The sequence below is a fragment of the Artemia sp. Qi Xiang Cuo genome, chromosome 5 (assembly GCF_049724085.1).
Source record: "Artemia sp. Qi Xiang Cuo chromosome 5, ASM4972408v1, whole genome shotgun sequence".
NCBI classification, from domain to species: domain Eukaryota; kingdom Metazoa; phylum Arthropoda; class Branchiopoda; order Anostraca; family Artemiidae; genus Artemia; species Artemia sp. Qi Xiang Cuo.
In genome coordinates, this window is record NC_142798.1 from 79,656,565 (window position 1) to 79,678,914 (window position 22,350).

General features: G+C 36.4%; 2 protein-coding genes and 1 long non-coding RNA gene across 3 annotated transcripts in view; 2 read left to right on the forward strand and 1 right to left on the reverse strand.

Moving 5' to 3' along the window:
• LOC148952579 (putative G protein-coupled receptor CG31760) overlaps positions 1-22,350 on the reverse strand; it is a 578,976-nt gene that overhangs the window by 526,768 nt on the left and 29,858 nt on the right. The gene's annotated exons all lie outside the window — the stretch shown is intronic.
• Positions 1-22,350, forward strand: part of LOC148952582 (uncharacterized) — an 85,159-nt gene that overhangs the window by 1,031 nt on the left and 61,778 nt on the right. Inside the window, exon 2 of the long non-coding RNA XR_016141815.1 lies at positions 7,263-7,340. This is a non-coding gene — a long non-coding RNA (uncharacterized LOC148952582). The remainder of the gene's footprint in view (positions 1-7,262; positions 7,341-22,350) is intronic.
• LOC148952583 (uncharacterized) lies at positions 1,619-4,404 on the forward strand. Its single transcript, XM_089089962.1, has 2 exons — positions 1,619-3,109; positions 4,093-4,404. The coding sequence occupies exons 1-2, from the start codon at positions 1,619-1,621 to the stop codon at positions 4,396-4,398; spliced, it is 1,797 nt and encodes a 598-aa protein (XP_088946088.1). The 3' UTR covers positions 4,399-4,404.

Below are 22,350 nucleotides of genomic sequence, written 5' to 3' on the forward strand. Positions count from 1 at the left end.
AGTCTGATGTTGTATCAGCCAAAAGAATTGGTAAACCATCTGCAAAAGCCAGACCCATAGTTGTTGAATTTTGCAACTTACGAGTTCGTCAACTGCTTCTCAGACAAAAGAAGGATTTGAAAGGATCAGGGATTCTATTTTCTGAGACACTTACAAAACAACGTTTACAACTTCTTTCATATGCCAAGTCAAAGCTTGGCTTACGTAATGTATGGGCCAGTAAAGGTGATATCCTGTATAAAACCCAATCTGGAAGAGTGGTTAAGTTTAATAATCAGAGTGAAATTGATTTATGTGCTGCAAATGTAGAAAAATTAAAGTGATGGATTTATATTTATTTTCTTATAATATATTGCATTGTTTTTGTAGGGATTTACTTGCTGTTCTTAAAATATTCCTCTATTATTCTTTACTGTCCTCACATAATTTAGACTGGTACCATATTACACTTTGTGCCAATAGTTTGGATGATATGTCTCTTCCCACTAATATTTCTTTATGTTTGCTTGTGATTCTGTCACCTTCATGTTGTCTGATTTACATTATATTCTTGTCGTGTCATTATACTTGTAACCCCCATAATATCAACTGGTCATACATTATAGTTTGTGCTAATACTTATAATAATGTGTGCCTTCCCACTGATTTTTCTTTATGTTTGTTTATGATCCTTTCACCATCATGTAGCTTGGCTTCTATAATACTTTTGTCATGTCAGCACACTTGCAGCACATATAATTTTCACTGGTCCTATATTGCATTTGGGCAAATATTATGAATCATATATGTTATCCCACTGTTATTTTTTTTTTTTTTATGTTTGTTTGTGATCCTATCACCTTTATGCAGGCTGATTTCTTTCATATTTTTGTCATTTCAGCATAACTGCAGCTCATATAATCTTGTCTGGTTCCACATTATACTTGGGGCCAATATTTTGATGAATATGTGCCATGCCACTATTATTTCCTTATCTGGGTTGGTGATCCTATCACCTTCATGTAACCTGAATTCTATCATATTTTTCTCATGTCAGCACACATGCAACTTGCATAATTTTGACTGGTCCCATATTATATTTTTGGTCAATATTTTGAATAATATATGCCATCTCATTGATATTTCTTTATCTTATTTTTTGATGCTATCACCCTTGTGTACCCTGAATTCTATCATATTTTTGTCATGTCAGTATATATGCAGCTCTCATAATTTTTTACCACCCATAGTATACTTTGGGCTAATATTTGGAATAATATGTGTCATTCCATTGACATTCATTTATATTTGTCTGTAATCCTATCACCTTCAGGTAGGCTGACTACTATTATATTTTTTTTTTTTTTCATGTCAGTTACAGCTTGCATAATTTTCTGGTCCCACATTATAAATTGGGCCAATACTTTGCTTCTACTTTCATTCTAATGATATCTCTTTATGCTTTTTGTGATCCTCTCACCTTCATGTAGCCTAACTTCTATTATTTTTTTGTCAGTCCAGCACACTTGCAGCTCATGTAATAGCAACTGGTGTCACATTATACTTTGGTCCAATACTTTGGATAATTTGTGCCATCCCACTTATATTTCTATGTGTATATTTGTTATCTGTGATAATTATGGGTGATTTCTCTTTTCTTTTGAATTCTTCTATTCTTAATTCAGTTATATTTGATCAACCAAGTAGGGCTGGTAAACAAGAGACTCACACGCTTGACCCTCTCCTTGAATCTATGGTTAGTTCTAGCTGTAATTATCACACTACCATTGATTATTGTGATAAAATTATACCCTCACTGTCTTTAAATAGTAGTTTTAATGTATTTTGTTTGAATGTGCGTGGGATAAGAGATAAGTGGGATAGTCTGAAATCGTATTTGTGGTCTGATAATTTTTGCACTTTTGATGTAATAGGTTTAACAGAAACATGGTTATCTGATGGTGAAAATTTTACAGCCTATGATATGCATGGTTATGTTGCTGTCCATATTCCCAGAATGGTAACAAAGTGCTCAGGAGGTATTTCTTTATTTATAAAGTCTGATATTGAGTTTAGAAGAAGGTCTGACCTTGAATCCTTGTTTACATCAGTAGTGTCAAATAGTAGGACAGTTTATTCTCTTGTTATTGATCTGAAAAGCCAGTTTGCATGTGACACTGTTTGTTTGTTTTATAAGCCCCCTCCTTTTCCAACACATTTGTTCTGTGATTTGCTTGATCAACTTTCTTGTGTGGGGTCTTACTCTAAAAAACGTATTTGTGTTTTGGGAGATTTTAATTGTAATATGTTAAATATTGGATCAAGTACTGGTTGTGACCATCTCTTGGATGTGCTTTCTTCTACTGGTCTACTTCCTTCAATTTTTTTTCCTTCTCGCGTTGACCCGACTAGAAATTCTGCCACTTTAATAGATAATATTTTCATTTCTCATTCTTCTAATTTGAAGTTTACTTCTGGTCTTGTTTTCACTGATCTTTCTGATCACTTCTTTATTTATGTATCACTTTTTGTGCCTCAAACTGAGATTGCTGTGGATGAGCGGGGTGAGTCTTCTTTTAGAACTTCCACAGATAAAGAAATTTCTAATTTAATACATAGTCTTCAGAGTAATGATTGGTCTAGTGTTCTTGAAGCTAATGAAGTTGATTGTGCAACGAGTTTATTTTTGTGTCGTATGGCCATGGGAGCTCTGTTGGATAAGCATTTTCCTCTTAGAAAGAGGCCAAGGAATTCCATAACTAAATGTCCATGGATGTCTAGAGGTCTGATCAATGCTACACATATGAAGGCATCTCTGTTCAAGGCTGCATGTAAAAGTAAGACACAGGATGATCTTTTGAAGTATAAACTTTATAAAAAAGTGCTTACTTCTTCAGTACGTGCAGCCAAAAAGCTATATTTTTCGCGTCGAATTATTGAGTGTAAGGGGAATTTGCGAAAGGTTTGGACTGTAGTTAATGAAGCTCTTTCCCGCAAGAAACTCAAACAGTCCCCCCCTTGTCGCTACAGGAAAGCTGATGGATCTTTCGTGGACAAAAATTCTTCAGCAAGCGCCTTCAATTCGTATTTCACCTCACTTCCTTCAGTTCCTAATCCACCCTACAGCAGAGTAAGTAGTTTTCCCTTAGCAGAAAAGTCATTTTTCTTTTTCCATGCAGTGATACCAAAATTTCAAATATTATTTTTCAGCTTTCAAGTTGCTGTTCAGTTGATGGTTTTGGTTTGAGCTGTAATGTTCTTAAAAAAATTGGTCTGTTTGTTTCTAACCCCATCTCACACATAACTAACCTCTCTCTTTCTTCTGGTGTTTTTTTCTCATTTATTTAAGGTTGCTAATGTTGTACCTTTGTTTAAAAAAGGTGATTCATCTCTAATTTCAAACTATAGACCTATTTCTCTCCTTCCTGTAATTTCTAAGGTTGTTGAAAAAGTAGTGTATTGTAGACTATCTTCATTTGTATTTAGTACTAATACGACTGCAGGTAATTCTCACATAACTAACCATAAGTATGGCTTTCGTCCCAGTTTTTCTACCTTGCATGCACTTTCAGATGCAACAGAGTTTGTGAGTGTTAACCTTGACAAGGGCTTGTGTGTTTTGGGTCTATTTCTTGACTTTTCAAAGGCATTTGATATGGTCGTTCACTCTGTTCTTTTGTCTAAATTATCTTCATTTGGAGTACATGGAGTCCCACTTGAATGGTTTAGGTCTTACCTCTCAGGGAGATCTCAGTATGTTTCGGTTAATGGTTTTTCTTTCTTTTAAACCCCATATAACTCATACCCGTTCCCTTGTCCTCCGCCAATCTTCAATGTTATACAGGGTTAACTCATTTCTTCCCCCAGATGTTATGCTTTCTCTTTATTATGCTTTTATTTTTCCTTACCTTTTTTATAGCTGTTCTATCTGGGGTGGTACTAATAAATCTCTTCTCTGCTCACTTCAAAGAGCCCAAAATAGGGCAGTGAAGGCTACCTTTCTTCTACCTCGTTTTTACCCTTCCTCTGATCTTTATAATGATATTGGAATAGCTCTGCTGGATCGTATTGTGGGTAAAAGTTACCTTTATTTAGCACATTCTGCTTTTCTAGGTACACTTCCACCATCTCTGCAGCAGTTTTTCTTTCTGTCAGGCTCAGGTAGGTACTCTTCTTTTTTACGTAGCTCTTATCGCAGGTTCATTTTACCTAAGCAATCATCGTCAGCAGGTCAGAGGTCTCCTGTTTATCAATCTATTTTACTATGGAACTCCATCCCTCCTGATGTCCCTCTATCTCTTTCTGCAAAGGCACTTTCTCACTGGGTATTTCCAGTATAGTATTTTCCCCCTTTTTCTTCTTTTTTTTGCATTCCATCCACATTTATATGTCTTTTTTTCATTCAATATATTTCTCTAATTTTTTTTTTTTTTTTAATCCTATTTCCGATCTCTTCTTCGTTTATATATATATTTTTTTTCAGTTATTTGTGAAGTTTCCTATTAATTCTAATATTTTCATAAATGTCTCTTATCCATTTTTTTTTTTTTTTTTTTATGTGCTTTATAATAGTGTCTTATTTGTTTTGTTGGCCCTTTACAAGCTTAGCTTCTTGGGCGTGTATAAATTTTAAGTTTGTAATTGTTTTGTTTTTTTATTATTAATAAATTGATTGATTGATTGATTGATTGACATAGGTTTCCAAAGTTAGGTTTTGCTTCTAAATTCGACTTTTGTCCTAGTTCTTTAGGAAAGACTGTTCAAACACAAGGGCTGTAGGTTTTGACTGAGTAACGTTTTTAATGAACCTTCAGACTTTAGCGTAAAGAGCAAGGGTTGAGGAAGGGGCAGCCCTCCCCCCTCATGTACAGAATGATTTCTCTTCGTCTTAAGTTTTAGTGTTGCTCCTTAGTTTCAGTTGAAAAAACTTGTTTTTTTTATTTAATCCCTTTGTATAAATCATATATTAGGCCTGTTACCAAACATGGATGCCCAGTTTTTGCAGAAATTCCTAAAATCGTACTGGCACTGCTTCAGAGGATTCAAAATAAGGGCGAGCCATAGCACCGACCGTGTATCTTTACAACATTGAAGTGACAGATAGACCGATTTATTCGAAATTAGTCCAATAGTAATTTTCAACCACAAAAATCAAATACAGTATCATATTTTTCTGACAAGGCTTTATCGGCGGGAATATGCGGAGAAAGAGAAAATCCAAAAAACAAAAACGGACACAAATAAACATATACTGTAAAAAAAGAAATGAGGAACTAGTCCCTATTACTGTTTACCGGGTAAACAGTTGAAAAAACCTGTTATTTTTTATTTAATCCCTTTGTATAAATCTTATATTAGGCCTGCTATCAAACATGGATGCCCAGTTTTTGCAGAAACTCCTAAAACCGTACTGGCACCACTTCAGGGGATCCAAAATAAGGGCGAGCTATAGCACCGACCGTGTACCTTTACAATCTTGACGTGACAGATAGATCGATTTATTCGAAATTAACCCGATAGTAATTTTTAACCACAAAAAAAACAAATACACCATCATGTTCTTCTGACAACGCTTTATGGGTGAGAATATGTGGAGAATAAAAAATCCAAAAAACAAAAACAGACACTAAAAAACATATACTGTACAAAAAAAGAAATGAGGAACTAACCCCTATTACTGTTTACCCTTACCCAACTAAAATACAAGCCAGATCAAAGTATGATGAACAATAAACAATAAAAGGTTAATTCTGAAGCTGAACCCAGAGACATCCACCGCACGGGGGCATTAATAAAAAAGATTCGGGCAGAAATTTAGTGGCATCAATGGCTGTTTTGAAACACTTCATCACTCTTCATTCGATGAGCTTTCTCTACTTGAACTGCTATTTGCCAATACGGAAAACACGCACAAACACGGTAGGGTTGAACTACCTACAAGAAACTCCGCAAGAACTTGAAGAGCTGTTCTGTTCAGTGAATAATTGTAGTATATGATTACTCTTTGGCTCTGTCAAACACTACGCCTCCTTTTTGAATGATCCCCCGAGAGAAGTAATCTCTGAAAACCGTCATTTGATAAGATCCACCGCACTAGCGTTGAGTTGCTAAAGAGCCATGTGGATCCCAGGTTTCATTTTTTTCCCCTAGCCCATTTTGTATAAAAGGTGTTTACCCTCGAATGTAGGGAAGCGGCTCATTTATTTGGAAATTTGAAATCTCTACTGTCTTTTTTAAAAATCAAAAGTACTTGGAGGGTTGCCACCCCCTCTGTGCCATGTCATCAGGAACATCGGCCACAAAAATTGGTTGGAACTCTAGAACTCAACCAAAATTTTTAATAGATTTTACGAATTTTGAAAATGAATTTTAGATACTGAAGATCACCAAAATAATTAATTTTTCTTAATGTGAAGAAGTATAACTGAAGAGAAAATTATTTCTTTTCATGATGCTTTATTCAAGAAATTATAATGTTTATTTTCCTTGAAAAACTAAGCGCTGATGATTTTGAAGTAATTGTGACAAGTCATTTAGGAAATTAATCAATATGGCAAATTCTTATTAAAATTTACCACTGCTACCTTTCCTGATTCCACAGATATTTCTTCTAAGAAAATATTCAAAGACTATTTGTCTTCGGGTTGGCGACAAGAAAAATAATCATTATCTTTCATAGTAGAACGAGGAATAAATCATCAAGACTTGGCTCTACAGCGTTGGAGAATATTATTCCAGAGATTTTTGATGGACCAATAAAAGGACTATTTGGAAGATGAAAGGACTATCTTGATTATTTCCTTTTGGAATGATTCATATTTGATAGATAGATTTTGTAATTTTAACATATGGGCTCCTTTTTCTTTGCTGTTTTTTTTTTTTTTTTTTTTTTTTTTTTTGCTGAAGAAATTCAATAAAAATTGAAACAATTTCTACCACGATTTTCTATATCTAAAAATAATGGGTACATTACAAAAATTCTAGTCTGGGGACTTTTTTTTACGGAAAGTAGCTGATCTTTGTAGATGAAACTCTCAGAAATGCATCAAGAACATTACTGATCTTAAGGGAAGGTATTTTGAAACACACACCTTCACCTTCTCCCTTCAAAGGGTAGTGCACCTTTAATAACAATTTTATAATCTCTGTGTTGTGAATGAAAATATAATATTTTAGTAACAAAATTATGGAAACTACAACAGAAAATTGTGAAAAACTAACCATCTATATATATATAAAATATTTAATTAAAATATAGCTGCATAGTATTTTATCTCTCTCAGGCTAAGCTGATTATCTCCGAGTGGACATAGAAAACCGGTTTATTATAGATCAAGAATTAAGTGTCGTCACTATAACAAGTAAGTGCCAACAAATTTTCAATCCTCTTACCCTGGCTCAATCCCAATTTATATGGTTTTTAAAGAACTGAATCCATTTCTTAAATTTAAGAAAAAAAACTTGATATGACTTAAAATTCTACTGAAATAACTGGAATTGCATTTAAAAAAAACTAATGTCAGTGAAAAAAGGATTGAAAAATCAAAATTAAGGTATGACGGTTTTTTGTCAGGATTACAATAGGTATAGATAGACCTGTTACGGATGCAGTCTTCTAAAAAAAAAAAAAATCATATCGTACTATTAGAGTATTATCGTAGCACTCTAGGTTTCGTTATTCGTTAAATTATATTGCTGTATTGCGTAATATATAATACTGCTTAAAAAATAATGAAATTTACAAACTTGTTTAATTATAACAATTATTCAACTGAATACACACGTATGATCTTGGAAATGTCCAATATGACATCGAGTAATCTTTCCAAGACCGCAAATCAGTTGCGCATAGAACTCTATCTATTCTGCATCGCTTTCTGTCTAGGAAATTTAGTCTTAGGATGCAAGCAGAATAGCGCTACACTGCCTTGGTTTGCATACATGAGCAGTACTTGGAGCTCACCACACACTTCAGGTTCAGTCTAGCGTTGCTATACTGCCAGGGTGCTATACACTATGTATCAAGATTAGCAAAACAGGATTTTCATTGTGTTCTTGAAGCCATTGCTGTTCAAATTTAAAAGGGTCAACTTGCTGTTTCACACACACGCTGACCAATTTCGTCTTTTTGAAGATCTCCTGCCTAGGATACTCCGCTCAAATGCAGTGTCTGTGACGGTTAGCATTGACTTTAGAATCAATTATTTGCCACCAGATCAAGTTGATTACAGACATGAGTTCCTGATTGAACTGACCAAATCTAAACTTTCAGCCACACAGAAGAGCGAGATCGAAATACGGTGTTTGGTGTTCCTGAATGCTGTGGCTAAAGTGGAGCTTAAACAAATGCCTCCTGCTCTGGATTCACTCCTCAAACTAAAAATTTTTATCCCCTGTGATTTGATTGTTTCAGTTTTGACTCCAATTTAGAGACTTGCCATTGAGAATTGTTGCTATCACTGATCTCAGTACCTTGGAGAATCAGTGGAAGAAACTGTTGGACGTTAACTGGTCATTTGTGTGTGGAGAAGTTATTCCCAAAGACTCTTCTCAGTTCTCGATAGCTGTCCTACATTATCTTGATGCTGTTGGGGTATCTCCTTTTCGTGAGTTAGCCAGGTGGGCAATGACCCTGTTGAGTTTTCCAATTAGTGAAAATATCCCATTAAGCTCTAAACTATTTTTTTATGTGGTAGTTGTAGAGCTGTATAATAATGGATTTGCAGCCATCGTAAACAAACCGTCGGTTTTTTTTTAGATGGCTGCTGTAAATTTGTTTGTAGTTTTTATGTTAAATAAATTAATCTCATCTATTTGATTTGATCTATTAGAAAGTAGTTGATAGGAAAGTACTCTATGAAGACTCTATGAAGATCCTTTTCTATGATGAATATCATTAAGATCAAGCTTCAAAACCGTATGCTTTTGCCCATGTTGAACTCAATATTGGTGTTCAGGCTGTGGTTGTCAGCATGTGGCTCTTGTTGCTCGACGACTACAAATCATATGCTGCTTTTGAATAGTGATATTTATAAGGGCTGTAAAACCGAAGGAACTGGTGACCAAACAACTGATCTAGATAATTTTTTAGCCTCTTTTGAGTCTTAAATCCCTTAGTGCCTTATGGATCTAAGTGTCTTTCTTTTTTTTGCTTAAACAGTAAAGAAAATGTGTTGATTTGTTCTCTCGGTTAGTCTTTACCTGTCCTATTCTTTTTTCTTAATGATCGGTCTTTAGCCGCCCGTATTATTTCATCTTGGCATCTGGAAGGCTTTTGTGTTAGCTCCGTTCTCAAGCATGCTTTGGTAGACACGTGCACTTAGTTAAACACGATGTGCCTCAGTGCATGGGGAGGTGGCAAGTCTTCTAGGACGGTTCAAAATATTTACTTACTGCTGGAGCTATTTTTTCCAATGCCTACTCAGAAAACCAAATTTTTAATGGTCATCATTCAAATATTGTTCATCAGATTCTCTATTGTTCATCGCTCTTCGCCGTCATTGAAAAATTTTCTCGTCTGCATTTCACAGTGCTAATATGGTGAAGCAAAAAGTATAGTAAGCTATCCCATAATGCAATCGTATAGTTAAATTCGAGGTAATTTCAAGAGAAGAGCTTACAGCTCTAGAAACTCGCCGGATACGGGAAATTTTGCGCTTTGCCTTGAGAATTCGTTAGTCATTTATGTGAATCTTTCAATGCTTACAAACATTTTTGATAATCAGATACTTACACAAAGAAAGTGGGGCAGTAAAAGTGCACTGAAAAACCTAGCAACATAATTGAGTATTCCCGTCCAAACCATTTGAATCCAATGCAAATAAATCAAATACAAATCAATGCAAAGAAAAAACGGTACTTGGGCATTATATGGACCTTTCTAAAAAGTCAAGTTTGGTTAATGTTAATGAAATAAAATAAAATAGGATGAATATAGAATAGTTTATAAACAAGTTTGGGCTATATATTTGCACATTAGGGGGTGGGGGGTAAAGCATTGCATAGATTAAATACGTAACCTAACCTAATCTAACCTAACCTAGGTACCTTTCCCCCCCTAAACCCCCAAAAAACAACAGTTTAAACATTCTGACGCAATGAAAACCACGATATGCATTGTATTACTTTATAGCGGTCTCTTGAATTAACCCGTCAAAAGCGTGTTCCCAAGTACCAAAAATACTAAAACCAAAGCCATGTCCATGGGGAAGGGGGATTTGGGGTAGGACCCTCCTCCCTCACTTAATTTTTGTTTAACTCGTAAAAAAGTAAGAAAGAGGCATATAAACATATTTTTGAATCGTTTTTTTTTTGTATTTAAAACGCTATTTTTTTCAATTTGATGCAGTTGCCGGCGACCCTGACACCTGGGGTTACTTATTACTCTTGGAGGACTCACAAGAGACCTGTTTCAGGCAACTCCGAGCAGCATAGAAAATATAGTAAGGAGAACGAACACCAACGGATATCGAAATAAAAAAAATCGCTCTTACCATCTATTAAGTTTTAAAAGCTTTATTAGTTTTGGTTATATAGCATTGTTTCTCCTTGTTGCGTAATACTTCTGCTCTATAAATTTTATGATAAGCATAGGGCCTGTAACACCTGTTACGATGCAAATGCTGCATATGTACCGTATAATATGGATGTTACGGGAAATCGTCACCAGTGTTCCTTCTCCTTACTATATTTTTCTATGCTTAGTGGGGTGGGGCTTGTTTTTAAACTACGGGTCTTTTCCACAGCTAGCATCTGGCAACACTGCTGTCAATTTATTTAGATCCATGGAGCAGTCATTTACACACCCTATCAGTTTCAGAGAGCCTACTGTTATGCCATGACGTCTTCGCCCCGATAAATATATGTATACAGGCAGTACACAATGAACGATTATTATAAAGAACTTAGTAGATTCAGCGTTACTAACAGTTATGCAATATCGAATAGCTGCACACCAAACATGGGTTGTGGGAGGGGGTGGGTCAGTGAATATTATGGGGTGGAAGAGGAAGTCTCAATCGTCAAAAAAGTCTTTTTCAGGCCCAGGTTTTTCTTCTTTATTTGAAGTCCTTTATTGGAGTGAGAATTTACCCTCTGATCCCTCTTTATTTGGATTAATAAAAAAAAATTCCGAAAAAGAAGTTTTTCAAAGAAAAGTAAAGGTCATATTAAACTTAAGATCAGAAGAAATAGAAAACTACAGTAACTTAAAACTCAAAATGTACCAGAAATTACTGCTAAAGAATAAATGAAACCCCAAACGGACTGGAATTAAATAATGAATCCAAACTCTTGTTTGTAGTAAAACTATATTTGTCTTGAACAGCCTTGGAAAGAACTAATTAAATTAAACTGAATATTGGAGATATAATGCCATTAATTGTTGAAAGATCATCAGTTCGAAATTTAATTTTTCTGTAATTTTTATGTTTATTTTAAACGTTGTTCTTAGTACGAAAGAGAATACTTTTGATGTAATTCGTTTTCAGTAAAGCACTATTGACGTAATAGGTTTTAGACTTTTACAGTAAGAGAAGGAGGCAATACTAAGACTCTTGTTTTTAGTGATTTTTGTTCGTTTCAAGCTTGATTTGCATATTTAATTTAATTGCCACTCGTTTTAGGATTTATTTATTCATTTATATTAGTACCTATTGCATGTTTGTTTGCCATGACTGCTTATTTAATTTCCTGTTCGTTTTGGGTTTCATTTATTCTTTAGCAAAAATTTTTGGTCGTATTGAGCTTGAGTTATAGTAGGTTTCTGTTTCTTCTAATCTTAAGTTTAATATTGCCTTTACTTTTCTTTGAAAAACTTCTTTTTCGGAAAGTTTTATTGAATTAATTTCTGTTCGTTTTTTATTGCCAAGTTTCAAGTTTTTAAAATTCCCTGTTTCAAAACATTTTTGTATTCCAAAATAAATTAAAGGGAGGGACAAGGGTCAGCTCCCCTAATATTTGTAATAATTTTGTTAATAAATTTTGTGTTTGTGTGAGGGGGGAGGGGTTGGGCCAGGGGTCAGCTCCCATGATTTTTGGAGAAAAATATCGTTAATATGTGTTTTTTGGGGTGGAGAGGGGGTCAGGTCACGTAGAGAGGTTCAGGGGTCAGTTCCCAGCATTATTGGAATAAAATATCATTAATAAGTTTTTTTGTTTTTTTTGGGGGGGGGGGGGGTCACGAAAGGAGATCAGAGGGCAGTTTTCATAATTTTTGGAATAAACTACCGTTCATGCGTATCTTAGGGGGTTGGGTTTGGGCCATGAAGGGAGGGCCAGGGGCCAGTTCCCATAATTTTAAAAATAAAGTATCGTTCATAAGTTTTTGTTCTCTTATGGAGGGAAGGGCATGGAGGGAGGACCAGGGGTCAGTTCACATGATTTTTGGAATAATAAATCGTTAATCAGTTGTTTTTTTGGAGGTTGGGGTGTCAGGCAATGGAGAGAGGACCAGGGGTCAGGTCCCATATTTTTGGAATGAAAAGCTTTTTTAGGGGGGTGGGGGGGAGCTGCGGCCATGGAGGGAGGACCCGGGGTAAGCTGCCATGATTTATCACTTATAAGTTTTATTTTTCTAGGGGGACGGAGATCAGGTCACGGAGAGCCTGGGGTCAGTCCCCATTAGTTTTAGAATAACATATCGTAATAAGTTCGTTTTTTTTTTAGTTTTTTTAGAGGGGGGCTCCAGTCACGGGGGGAGGGTCTGGGGTAAGCTGCCATGATTTATCACTGATAAATTTTTTTTCGAGGGGGAGGGAGATCAGGCCATGGACGGCCAGGGGTTAGCTCCCATAAGTTTTAGAATAACATATCGTAATAAGTTTGTTTTTTCAGGGGGGGGGGCCTGGGCCTCCTGGCAGACAGGCTGCTATATATGGATTTTCGTTTTCGTTTGTGTTATATGTGCAGACGAGAGCCTCTTCTTGATGTCATAACGTCACTACGGGTTCATTGCGGAAAAATACGAATTCTTACTTAAACTCCTGACCTATTTAGATCATTTCTGTGGCCAATCATCGCTGGTCCTAGTTTTCTCAAGGATCGATTTTATTGTCCATTTATGTTCATCAGTACCTCAGAAGTTTTTTCCGCGCATTTCGTTTTAGCAGTTTAGATTCATACTTCATCTTAATTATTTTTTAAGACAGTATAGTTAACAAAACGTCTTATCCAGTTTCCAACCACAGATCACTGTTCAGGATTTTGTTTACAAATCAATGTGATTCTCGCTGTTATTAGCTCCATGCCTTCTTCTTTAGCTGTTGCAATTCTCACTTTCGATAGTGATCTAAACCCATTTGTTTATTCTTCATTTTTATCAATCAACCCCTTAAAGATTTTAAATGGAACTTAAATTAGAAGAAGCGCCTTTTAAAATTGCATTTTTTTTTGTTATTGGACCTTTAACTTTTGCATCGGCTTGTCTTTTGTCATTATGAAATACATATCGCCGAACCGTGTTTCCTTAAACAAAGGCATGGTGAGCATTGATAACCATATCTATGTCAAAATCCCAAAATCAATCATCATCGCTATCATTTCAATTTTGACACGTTTTGATTCTCGCTGTCGCTGACTTTCTAACCCTATTTTTCTTTCTTGTTCATTTTGGATTTTCATTACCCCAGATAATTTGCCAATGCCCTTTGATTTAGCTGCCCTTATTGGTCTAGTCTTACATTACGGTCCAGTTTGTAGATTTGTTATTTGTTCAGGTGGAGGGACAAAAACTTCTTTTTCTTCCTATGAGTTATCATTTATATCACTTATAACTTTTGTTTTTCGGGTCCAGTCTCATTTGCCGGTCCAGGTTGTTGATTTGCACACATTGGGAATTTAATTTGTTTGGACCGTTTTGCCTCGACTTTTCTTTTGTCATTGTGAAATACATATCGCCAATACTTTGACCTTTTTTTTTAACAAAGGACCTTATCCATGTCAAAATCCCACACCCAATCATCATCGCTATCATTTCCAATTTTGACGTGTTTAGATTCTCGCTGTCTTCTAACCCAATTTTTCTTCATTTTGGATTTTGATTGTTTCAGACAATTTAGTCATGCCCTATGCTTTTACAAGTATTGGACTTGTCGCAATTGATGGTCCGGGTTGTTGATTTTCACCCATTGTGGATTTAAGTTGTTCAGGTCGTTCTCTCGGTCTTATCATGTTTGATAGTTCAGGTGGTGGTTCCAAAGAATCATTATTTGTAATAATTGAAAATTTTCATTTTTTGCGTCTTCCTACTGACATTATATAACTGGTTGTGTTCAAAACCGTAGGCTTAATCAATTATCAAGTAGAGTAAATCTAACAAAAACCAAAATAATTTTAAAATCTTTATGTATTTTTCTAGTTTGAATTAAAACATTAATATTATTGCTCAAACACTATAAATATTTTTGCAGTTTACACACTAACTGAATGTAGGCATATAAGGGGCCAATAAGGTTTTATAATTCTTATAAGGTTTTATAATTGAGGTAATAATTCTTATTACCTGGGGGCATATAAGGTTTTTATGGAAAGGTTGGCCGTATATACTTCGGAGGGGTCTCATTGGATTGGCAATAATAATTTTTAGTGCCTTTTTTAAGAGTTAAAGGGATCAGGGGATTGCAACCCCTGCCCCCTCCCCCAAACACACAAAAGTCATTTTTTTCAAGATGCATTCAATAAAAATTTTGAAATAGTCATTTTATTCAAAATAGTCCAAAGATCATATAACAAAGGTTTTGATGTTCTTACAAACCACCAGGGCCGGGGGACAAAGGTTGTAAGTTATGCATTAGGAGTATTTAAGGTTTTTGTGGAAGGGATGGCTGCGTAAACTTTAGAGGTTGCTCAGTTGGTTGAAAATTGGAAGTTCTAGTTCTACTTTAAGAGTCAAAAATGATGGAGGTCAACTAGACCCTCCCCTAACTATATCTCTTTTCATGAAACGTATCTGATTGAAATTGCGAGATATCCATTTTAAAACAAAATAGTCGAAATAACATTTAACAATGGCTTCTGGATTGACAAAACCCCCAGAGTCCTCAGGAAAGGGCTGTAAGTTATGCCCTGGGGGCATATAATATTTTTATGGAATGGGTTGTCGTGTAAAGTTCAGATGGGGCTCATTTGATCAGAAATTGGAAGTTATAGTGCCCTTTTTAAGAGTCAAAAGTGACTTGAGAGCAACTAACCCTCCTCCCCCCCCCCCTACTGTGAATGGAATAGTGTTGTATTAGTAGTAGTGGTAGTTGTATTAGCATTGGTAGCATGAGAATATTACCTTTTTGATCATCTCCCTTATGATTTCCTGAATTTTCTAAATTATTATACTCTGTTATTCCTGTGTTGTACCCTTTTGACGATCCGTATACACATAAAGTGTTTCGATTTAGTTCAATGCTCCCCTCGACATTTTCTGAAAGCTTCACCTGAATGCCCTTCGTCTTCTTGGAAAGTAAAGTTCAAACATGCATACTTTTCTCAATAACATATACTATATGCAAATAATGAATGATTTGCCTGACTTACAGTCCTTGCTCTGAGGACTGTGGGGAGGTTGACATCCCTAATACTATACCTTTCCATAATGCGGAACAAAATAGCTGTCTTAAAATTTCGATCGGATATATTTTGAGGAATGATAGGCTCGAGGGTGGGCCTGACGTCCCTTCATTCACTTTTGACTCTTAAAAAAGGGACTAGATCTTCCGACTTCCAATCAAATGAGCTCCATTCGATCATAAGTTTATATAACTACCCATTCCATAAAAACCTTATATGCCCTGTGCATAACTTACAACCCTTACCCATGGGCACTGGGGGATTGTGCCCACCCTAAAGAAATTGTTATATGATTTTTGGACTATTGGTAACAAGATGGCAATCTCACAATTTCAATAGAATGTGTTTTGGGAAAAAGAGGATGTCAAGGGTGGCTAGTTGCTCTTCGTCATCTTTGACTTTTAAAAGGGAATTAATTAAAAAAAAAAAACCTTTTCCACAAAATAAGTTATTTCAAAGAAAAGTTATTTCAAAAATGAGCTAAAATAAAATCAAATAATCTACCAAGCGTGAAACTACCACAAATCAGCATCGATAAATAAATGAAACCCAAAACGAACAGAAGTCCTAGGCAGCGCAATAGCGCTGCCTAAGTAAAGAACGATGTAGGCACAATGGATTATTTTTTTTTGGTTTCCATACCCGGACACTTCGTACCGAAGGATTTGTCGTAGAAACTTGGAACAGGGCTCAATCGATTGGAAATTGGAGTGGCTAGTGCCCTTTTTAATAGTCGAAAGGGATTGGAGGGCAACTTGCCCTCCCCCCCCACGCCCCTCGTTCCCCCAAACACCTCCAATCGAAATTTTGAGGCAGCTATTTAGTTCAGTGTAGTTGATTTTCAGATAGAAAATATGTTTTTGAGGAGGACACTCCCCGAAAACCCTCGGAGTAAGGGTTTTAAGTTATGTCCTGGGGGCATATAAGGTTTTTATAGAAGGTGTTGTCGTAGAAACTTCAAAAGAGTCTCGTCCGATTGGAAATTCAAAGGGCTAGTGCCCTTTTTAATAGTCAAAAGTGCTTGGAGGGCAAACTAGCCCCTCCCCCACGCCCATCATTTAAGTTATTTTATATAACTTAAATGATGTTATTTTACGACATGTTATTTTACGGGTTATAAGTTATTTTACGACAAAGATTTCAATAAAAACTTATATGCCTCATATAGGTTTTTATTGAAATATTTCTCGTAGAAACTTGAAAAAGTGTTCATTCGATTGGAAATTGAAAGGGCTAGTGCCCTTTTAATAGTCAAAAGTGTTTGAAGGGCAAATAAACCCCTTTCTCACGCCCACCATTTCCCCAAACATCCAATCAAAATTTTGAGATATCCATTTTGTTCAACGTAGTCGAAAGTTCTGGATATTTGGTCTTTTAGGATGATAACCCCATCACAGCCCTCAGTGCAAGGATTTTAAGTTATGCCCTGGCATAACTGGTTTACCCATAACCTGGCATAACCTAGCATATATGGTTTATATAGAAAGTTGTTGTAGAAATTTCAAAAGGGGCTCATTTGATTGGAAATTGAAATTGCCCTTTTTAAGAGTCGAAATTGAGTGGAGAGTAATTAACCCCCCTCTTACGCCCATCATTTCCCGAAACACATTCAATAAAAGTTTAGAGACAGCCATTTTGTTCAACGTTCTTGAAAATTCTGGAAATTATGTATTTAAGGATAACAAACCCCCCAGAGCCACCAAGGCAAAGGTTGTAAGTTATGACCTGGGGGCATATAAGGTTATTATAGATAGAGTAGTCGTAAAAACTTCAAAAGGGGCTCATTCAATTGGAAATTGAGAGGGCTAGTGCCTCCTTTGATAGTTGAAATTGATTGGAGGGTAACTAGCCCCCCTCTCACGCCCATCATTCCCCTAAACACTTCCAATCAAAATTTTAGCGATCTTGTTCAACGTTGCAGAAAATTCTGGAAATTAGGTCCTTGAGGATGACAGCCCGCCCCCCAGCTTTCATGGCATGGGTTTTAAGTTATGCCCTGGGGGCATATAAGGTTTTATTGAAAGCGTTGTCGTAGAAACTTCAAAAGGGCTCATTTAATTGGAAATTGAAAGGCCTAGTGCCTTTTTTAACAGTTGAAAGTGATTGGAGAGCGACTAACGCGCATCTCACTCCCACCATTTTCCCAGACACGTCCAATCAAAATTTTGAGATAGCCATTTTGTTTATAGTAGTTGAAAGCTCTGGAAATTAGGTCTTAGAGGATGACAACCGCCCTCACAGCCCTTAGGGCAAGGGTTGCAATTTTTGCCATGGGGGCATATAAGGTGTTTATAGAAAGTGTTTTCGTAGAAACTCAGAAAGGGCTCATTCGATCGGAAATCGAAAGGCCTAGTGCCCTATTTAATAGTCGAAAGCGATCGGAAGGCATGACATTTTTATAGTAAAGATTGATGTGGGTATAATGTATCATGTTTTTTGTTGTTGTTGTTGTTTAGACCAGGGCATTTTCTATCGAAGGAGTTGTCGTAGGAACTTCGAAAAGGGCTCATTTGATTGAAAATAGAAAGGGCTGATGCCCATTTTAATAGTCGAGAGTGATTGAAGGGAAACCAATCCCCTCCCACGCCCACCCTTCCATTTGCCTTTATATTTAAAAGCTAAATGTTGCCATAAGATTAAATCAAAAATGCGCTGTGTTAATGCTAATTCCCAATAAGGAATCTCAGCAGTATCCCAAAAACGACTGAGGGTATTATGTTCAAACTTTTGGGGCTACTTCTGCTCTTAAAACTTAACCAAATCAAAATATATTAAGTGTATCCAGGCTATCAAAGAAAGTAAACAGATTTTTTTGCAAATGGTATCATGTTTTCCCTTTCAGGTCAACTAGAGAAGGTATGAAACTAAATTAAACATTATTATTTGTATCCAGATTTTTAAAAGGGTCTATGTTGTTAAAAATTGCTGAAAATTTTTCTCCAGCATACAAATAGCAGACCAAACTATGAAAGTCACCGAGAGGAGAGGAGGTGGGAGTTAAAAAAAAAAAAAAATTAAAAATTAATAAAAAAAAAAAAAAAATAGCAGACCAAACTATAAATTAAAAAAAAAGAAAGATTTAAACTATTATTTTCTTTTTCCCTGAAAAAACTATGTCAATATAAAACGAACAGAAATAAATTTAAAAAAATTTTTCCACAAAATAAGTTTTTCAAAGAAAAATAGAGAACGCGATTAATCAAAAATATGAGAAAATAAAACCAAATACTCTACCAAGCGTAAAACTACCACAAATCAGCATCGATAAATAAATGAAACCCAAAACTAAAAGAAATTACAATAAATAACCGAGTCAAACTCAAAACGAGCAGAAGTTAACATAAGCTCCCCTATGCCTTCCCAAGGCCAGGAGATAATTTGCACTTTACTGAAAAAGTACAAATGATTGTGCATTGTCAGTTTAATATAAATATACTGATTTTTAGAAAACAAATTGTTAATTTTTTTTGTTTTATTAAATATAAAAAAGAAAAAACTTTTTTTTTTTTTTCAGTAATGTTAACTTTTTGTTCTGGCCTTGGGAAGGCATAGGGTTTTTGAGCCCAACTTATGTTAATTTCTCCTTGTGGGGTTGGGAGGTTGTCATGGGAGGTTGTCATCCTCAAAGACATTATTTCCGGATCTTTCAACTACGTTGAACAAAATGGCTATCTCAAAATTTTGATTGGATGTGTTTTGGGAAATGGTGGGCGTAAGAGGGGGGTTACTTGCCATCGAATCACTTTCAACTACTAAAAAGGGCACTAGGCGTTTCAATTTCCAATCGAATTACTCCTTTTTGAAGTTTCTACGACAACGCTTTCTATAAAAAAAACCCTTATTTTTCCCCAGGACATAACCTACAACCCCTGCCCTGAGGGCTATGGGGGGAGTGTCATTCTCGAGAAAAAAATTTCTGGACTTTTTAACTACGTCGAAGAAAATGGCTATATTAAAATTTTGAGTGGATGTGTTTGGGGAAATGGTTGGTGTGAGAGGGGTGTTAGTTACCCTCCAATCACGTTCGACTTTTAAAAAGGACACAAGCCCTTCTATTTTCCACTCGAATGATCTCTTTTTGAAGTTTCTACAACATCACTAACTATAAAAACCTTATATGCCCCCAGGGCATAACTTACACCCCTTGCCCCGAAGGCTCTGAGAGGGTTATCATCCTCAAAGACCTAATTTATAAAACTTTTAACTACGTTGAACAAAATGGCTATCTAAAAATTTTGATTGGATGTGTTTGGGGAATAGGTTGGCTCGATAGGGGGGTTAGTTCTCCTCAAATCACTTTCGACTTTTAAAAAGGGCACTAGCCCTTCGAATTCCCAATCGAATGAGCCCTTTTTCAAGTTTCTACGACAAAGATTTCAATAAAAACCTTAGGGAATAATTTACAACCCTTACCCGGCGGGCTGTGGAAGGAGTGTCAACCTCTTAGATATAATTTCTGGGCCTTTCAGCCACTTTGAACAAAATGACTATCTCAAAATTTTGAGTAGATTTGTTTGGATAAATGGTGGGCGTGGAAGGGACGTTAGTTACCTTCCAAGATTTTTCGACTATTAAAAAGGGCACTAGCCATTTACATTTCCAATCAAATGAGCCCTTTCTGAAGTTTCTACGACAACGCTTTCTATAAAAAAAACTTATATGCCCCCAGGGCATAACTTACAACCCTTGCCCTGAAGGCTGTGCCGAGGCTGTCATCCTCAAAGACCTAATTTCCAGAAGTTTCAACTACGTTGAACAAATTGGCTATCCCAAAATTTCTGATTGGATGTGTTTTGGGAAAAGGCAGGCGTGAGAGGAGGGTAGTTGCCCTCCAATCACTTTCGACTATTAAAAAGGGGACTAGCCCTTTGAATTTCCAATCGAGCGAGCTTTTTTGAAGTTTCTACGACAAGGCTTTCTATAAGAACCTTATATGCCTCCAGGGCATAACTTAAAACCCTTGCCCTGAGGGCTGTGGGGGAGTGTCCTCCTCAAAGACATAGTTTCAGGGCCTTTCAATTACGTTGATTAAAATGGCTATCTCAAAATATGATTGGATGTGTTTGGAGAAATGGTGGGGTTTGAAGGGGGTTTAGTTGCCCTCCAATCACTTTCGACTATTAAAAAAGACACTAGCCATTTCAATTTTCAATCGAATGAGCCCTTTTCGAAGTTTTTATGACAACTCCTTCGATACGAAGTGCCCTGGTCTAAGAACAAGAAACCAAAAAAAAAAAAAATAATACTTCGGCCCACATCGTTCTTTACTTAGGCACCGCTATTGCGCTGCCTATGATTAAATTAAAACTATACATTTCTAATCAAATCAGCCTCTTCTAAAGTTCACACGACCACCCCTTCCGTAAAAACCTTATATGCCCCTGGGCTATAACTTAAAACCCTTACCCCCTGACTCTGGAGGATTCTGTCAACCCCAAAGGCCTTATTATATGATCTTTGGACTATTTTTGAACAAATAGGTATCTAAAAATTTTCATCGGTTGCATTTGAGGAAAATAAAACATAGGGGGGAGGGCAGCCCTCGATCACTTTGACTCTCAAAAAAGGAACTAGAACATCTGATTTCCAATTCAATGAGCCCCCTTCAGAGTTTATACGACCACTCTTTCCATAAACCTTAAATGCCCTCGGGGCATAACTTATAACTCTTGCGCTGAGGGCTCTGGGGGAGGGGGGGTTTCATCCTCAAAGACATAAATTCTAGACCTTTCAACTACTACCTGAGTAATCTTACAAGTTTGTAAGATTGTAAGACGTATAAGTATGATACATCTTGAAAAGGGCACTAGGCCTTTGAATTTTCAATCGAATGAGCCTTTTTGAAGTTTCTAAGACAGCGCCTTCTATAAAAACCTTATATGCCCCCAGGGCATACCTTAAAACCCTTGCCCTGAGGGTTGTGGGGGAGTGTCCTCTTCAAAAACATATTTTCTAGCAGGATATCAACTACGCTGAACAAAATGGCTATCTCAAAATTTTGATTGGATGTGTTTGGGGGAATTATGGGGGTGGGGGGGGGGCGAGTCGCCCTCCAATCACTCTTGACTATTAAAAATAGGCACTAGCTCTTTGAATTTCCAATCAAATGAGCCCACCTTGAAGTCTCTACGACAACGCCTTCTATAAAAACCTTATATATCCCCAGGGCATAACTTAAAACCATTGCCCTGAGGGTTGTGGGGGAGTGTCCTCCTCAAAAACATATTTTCTATCTGGAAATCAACTACGCTTAACAAAATGGCTATCTCAAAATTTTGATTGGATATGTTTGGGGGAATGATGGGCGATGGGGGAGGGGGGCTAGCTGCCCTCCAATCACTTTCGACTATTAAAATGCGGCACTAGCCATTTGCATTTCCAATCGAATGAGCCTGTTTTGAAATTTCTACGACAACGTCTTCTATAAAAACCTTATATGCACCCAGGGCATAACTTAAAACCATTGCCCTGAGGGTTGTGGGGGAGTGTCCTCCTCAAAAACACATTTTCTATCTAGAAATTGACTAGCCTACGCTGAACAAAATGGCTATCTCAAAATCTTGATTGGATGTGTAGGGGGGAATAATGGGCGTGGGGGGGGCTAGGTACCCTCCGCTCAATTTTAAATATTAAAAAGAGCACTCGTTCTTTGAATTTCCAATCGAATGAGGCTGTTTTGAAGTTTCTAGAATAAGGTCTTCTATAAAAAACCTTATATGCCCCCAGGGCATAATTTAAAACCCTTGCCCTGAGGGTTTTGGGGGAATGTCCTCCTCAGAAACATATTTCTATCTTGAGATCAACTACGCTGAA

Excerpts from the sequence above, each read along its gene's own strand:
- LOC148952583 (XM_089089962.1), top strand. The coding sequence starts at position 1,619 with ATGGGTGATTTCTCTTTTCTTTTGAATTCTTCTATTCTTAATTCAGTT. Across the intron at positions 3,110-4,092 it reads CTAATCCACCCTACAGCAGA|GTACACTTCCACCATCTCTG; the intron begins GTAAGTAGTTTT and ends CTGCTTTTCTAG.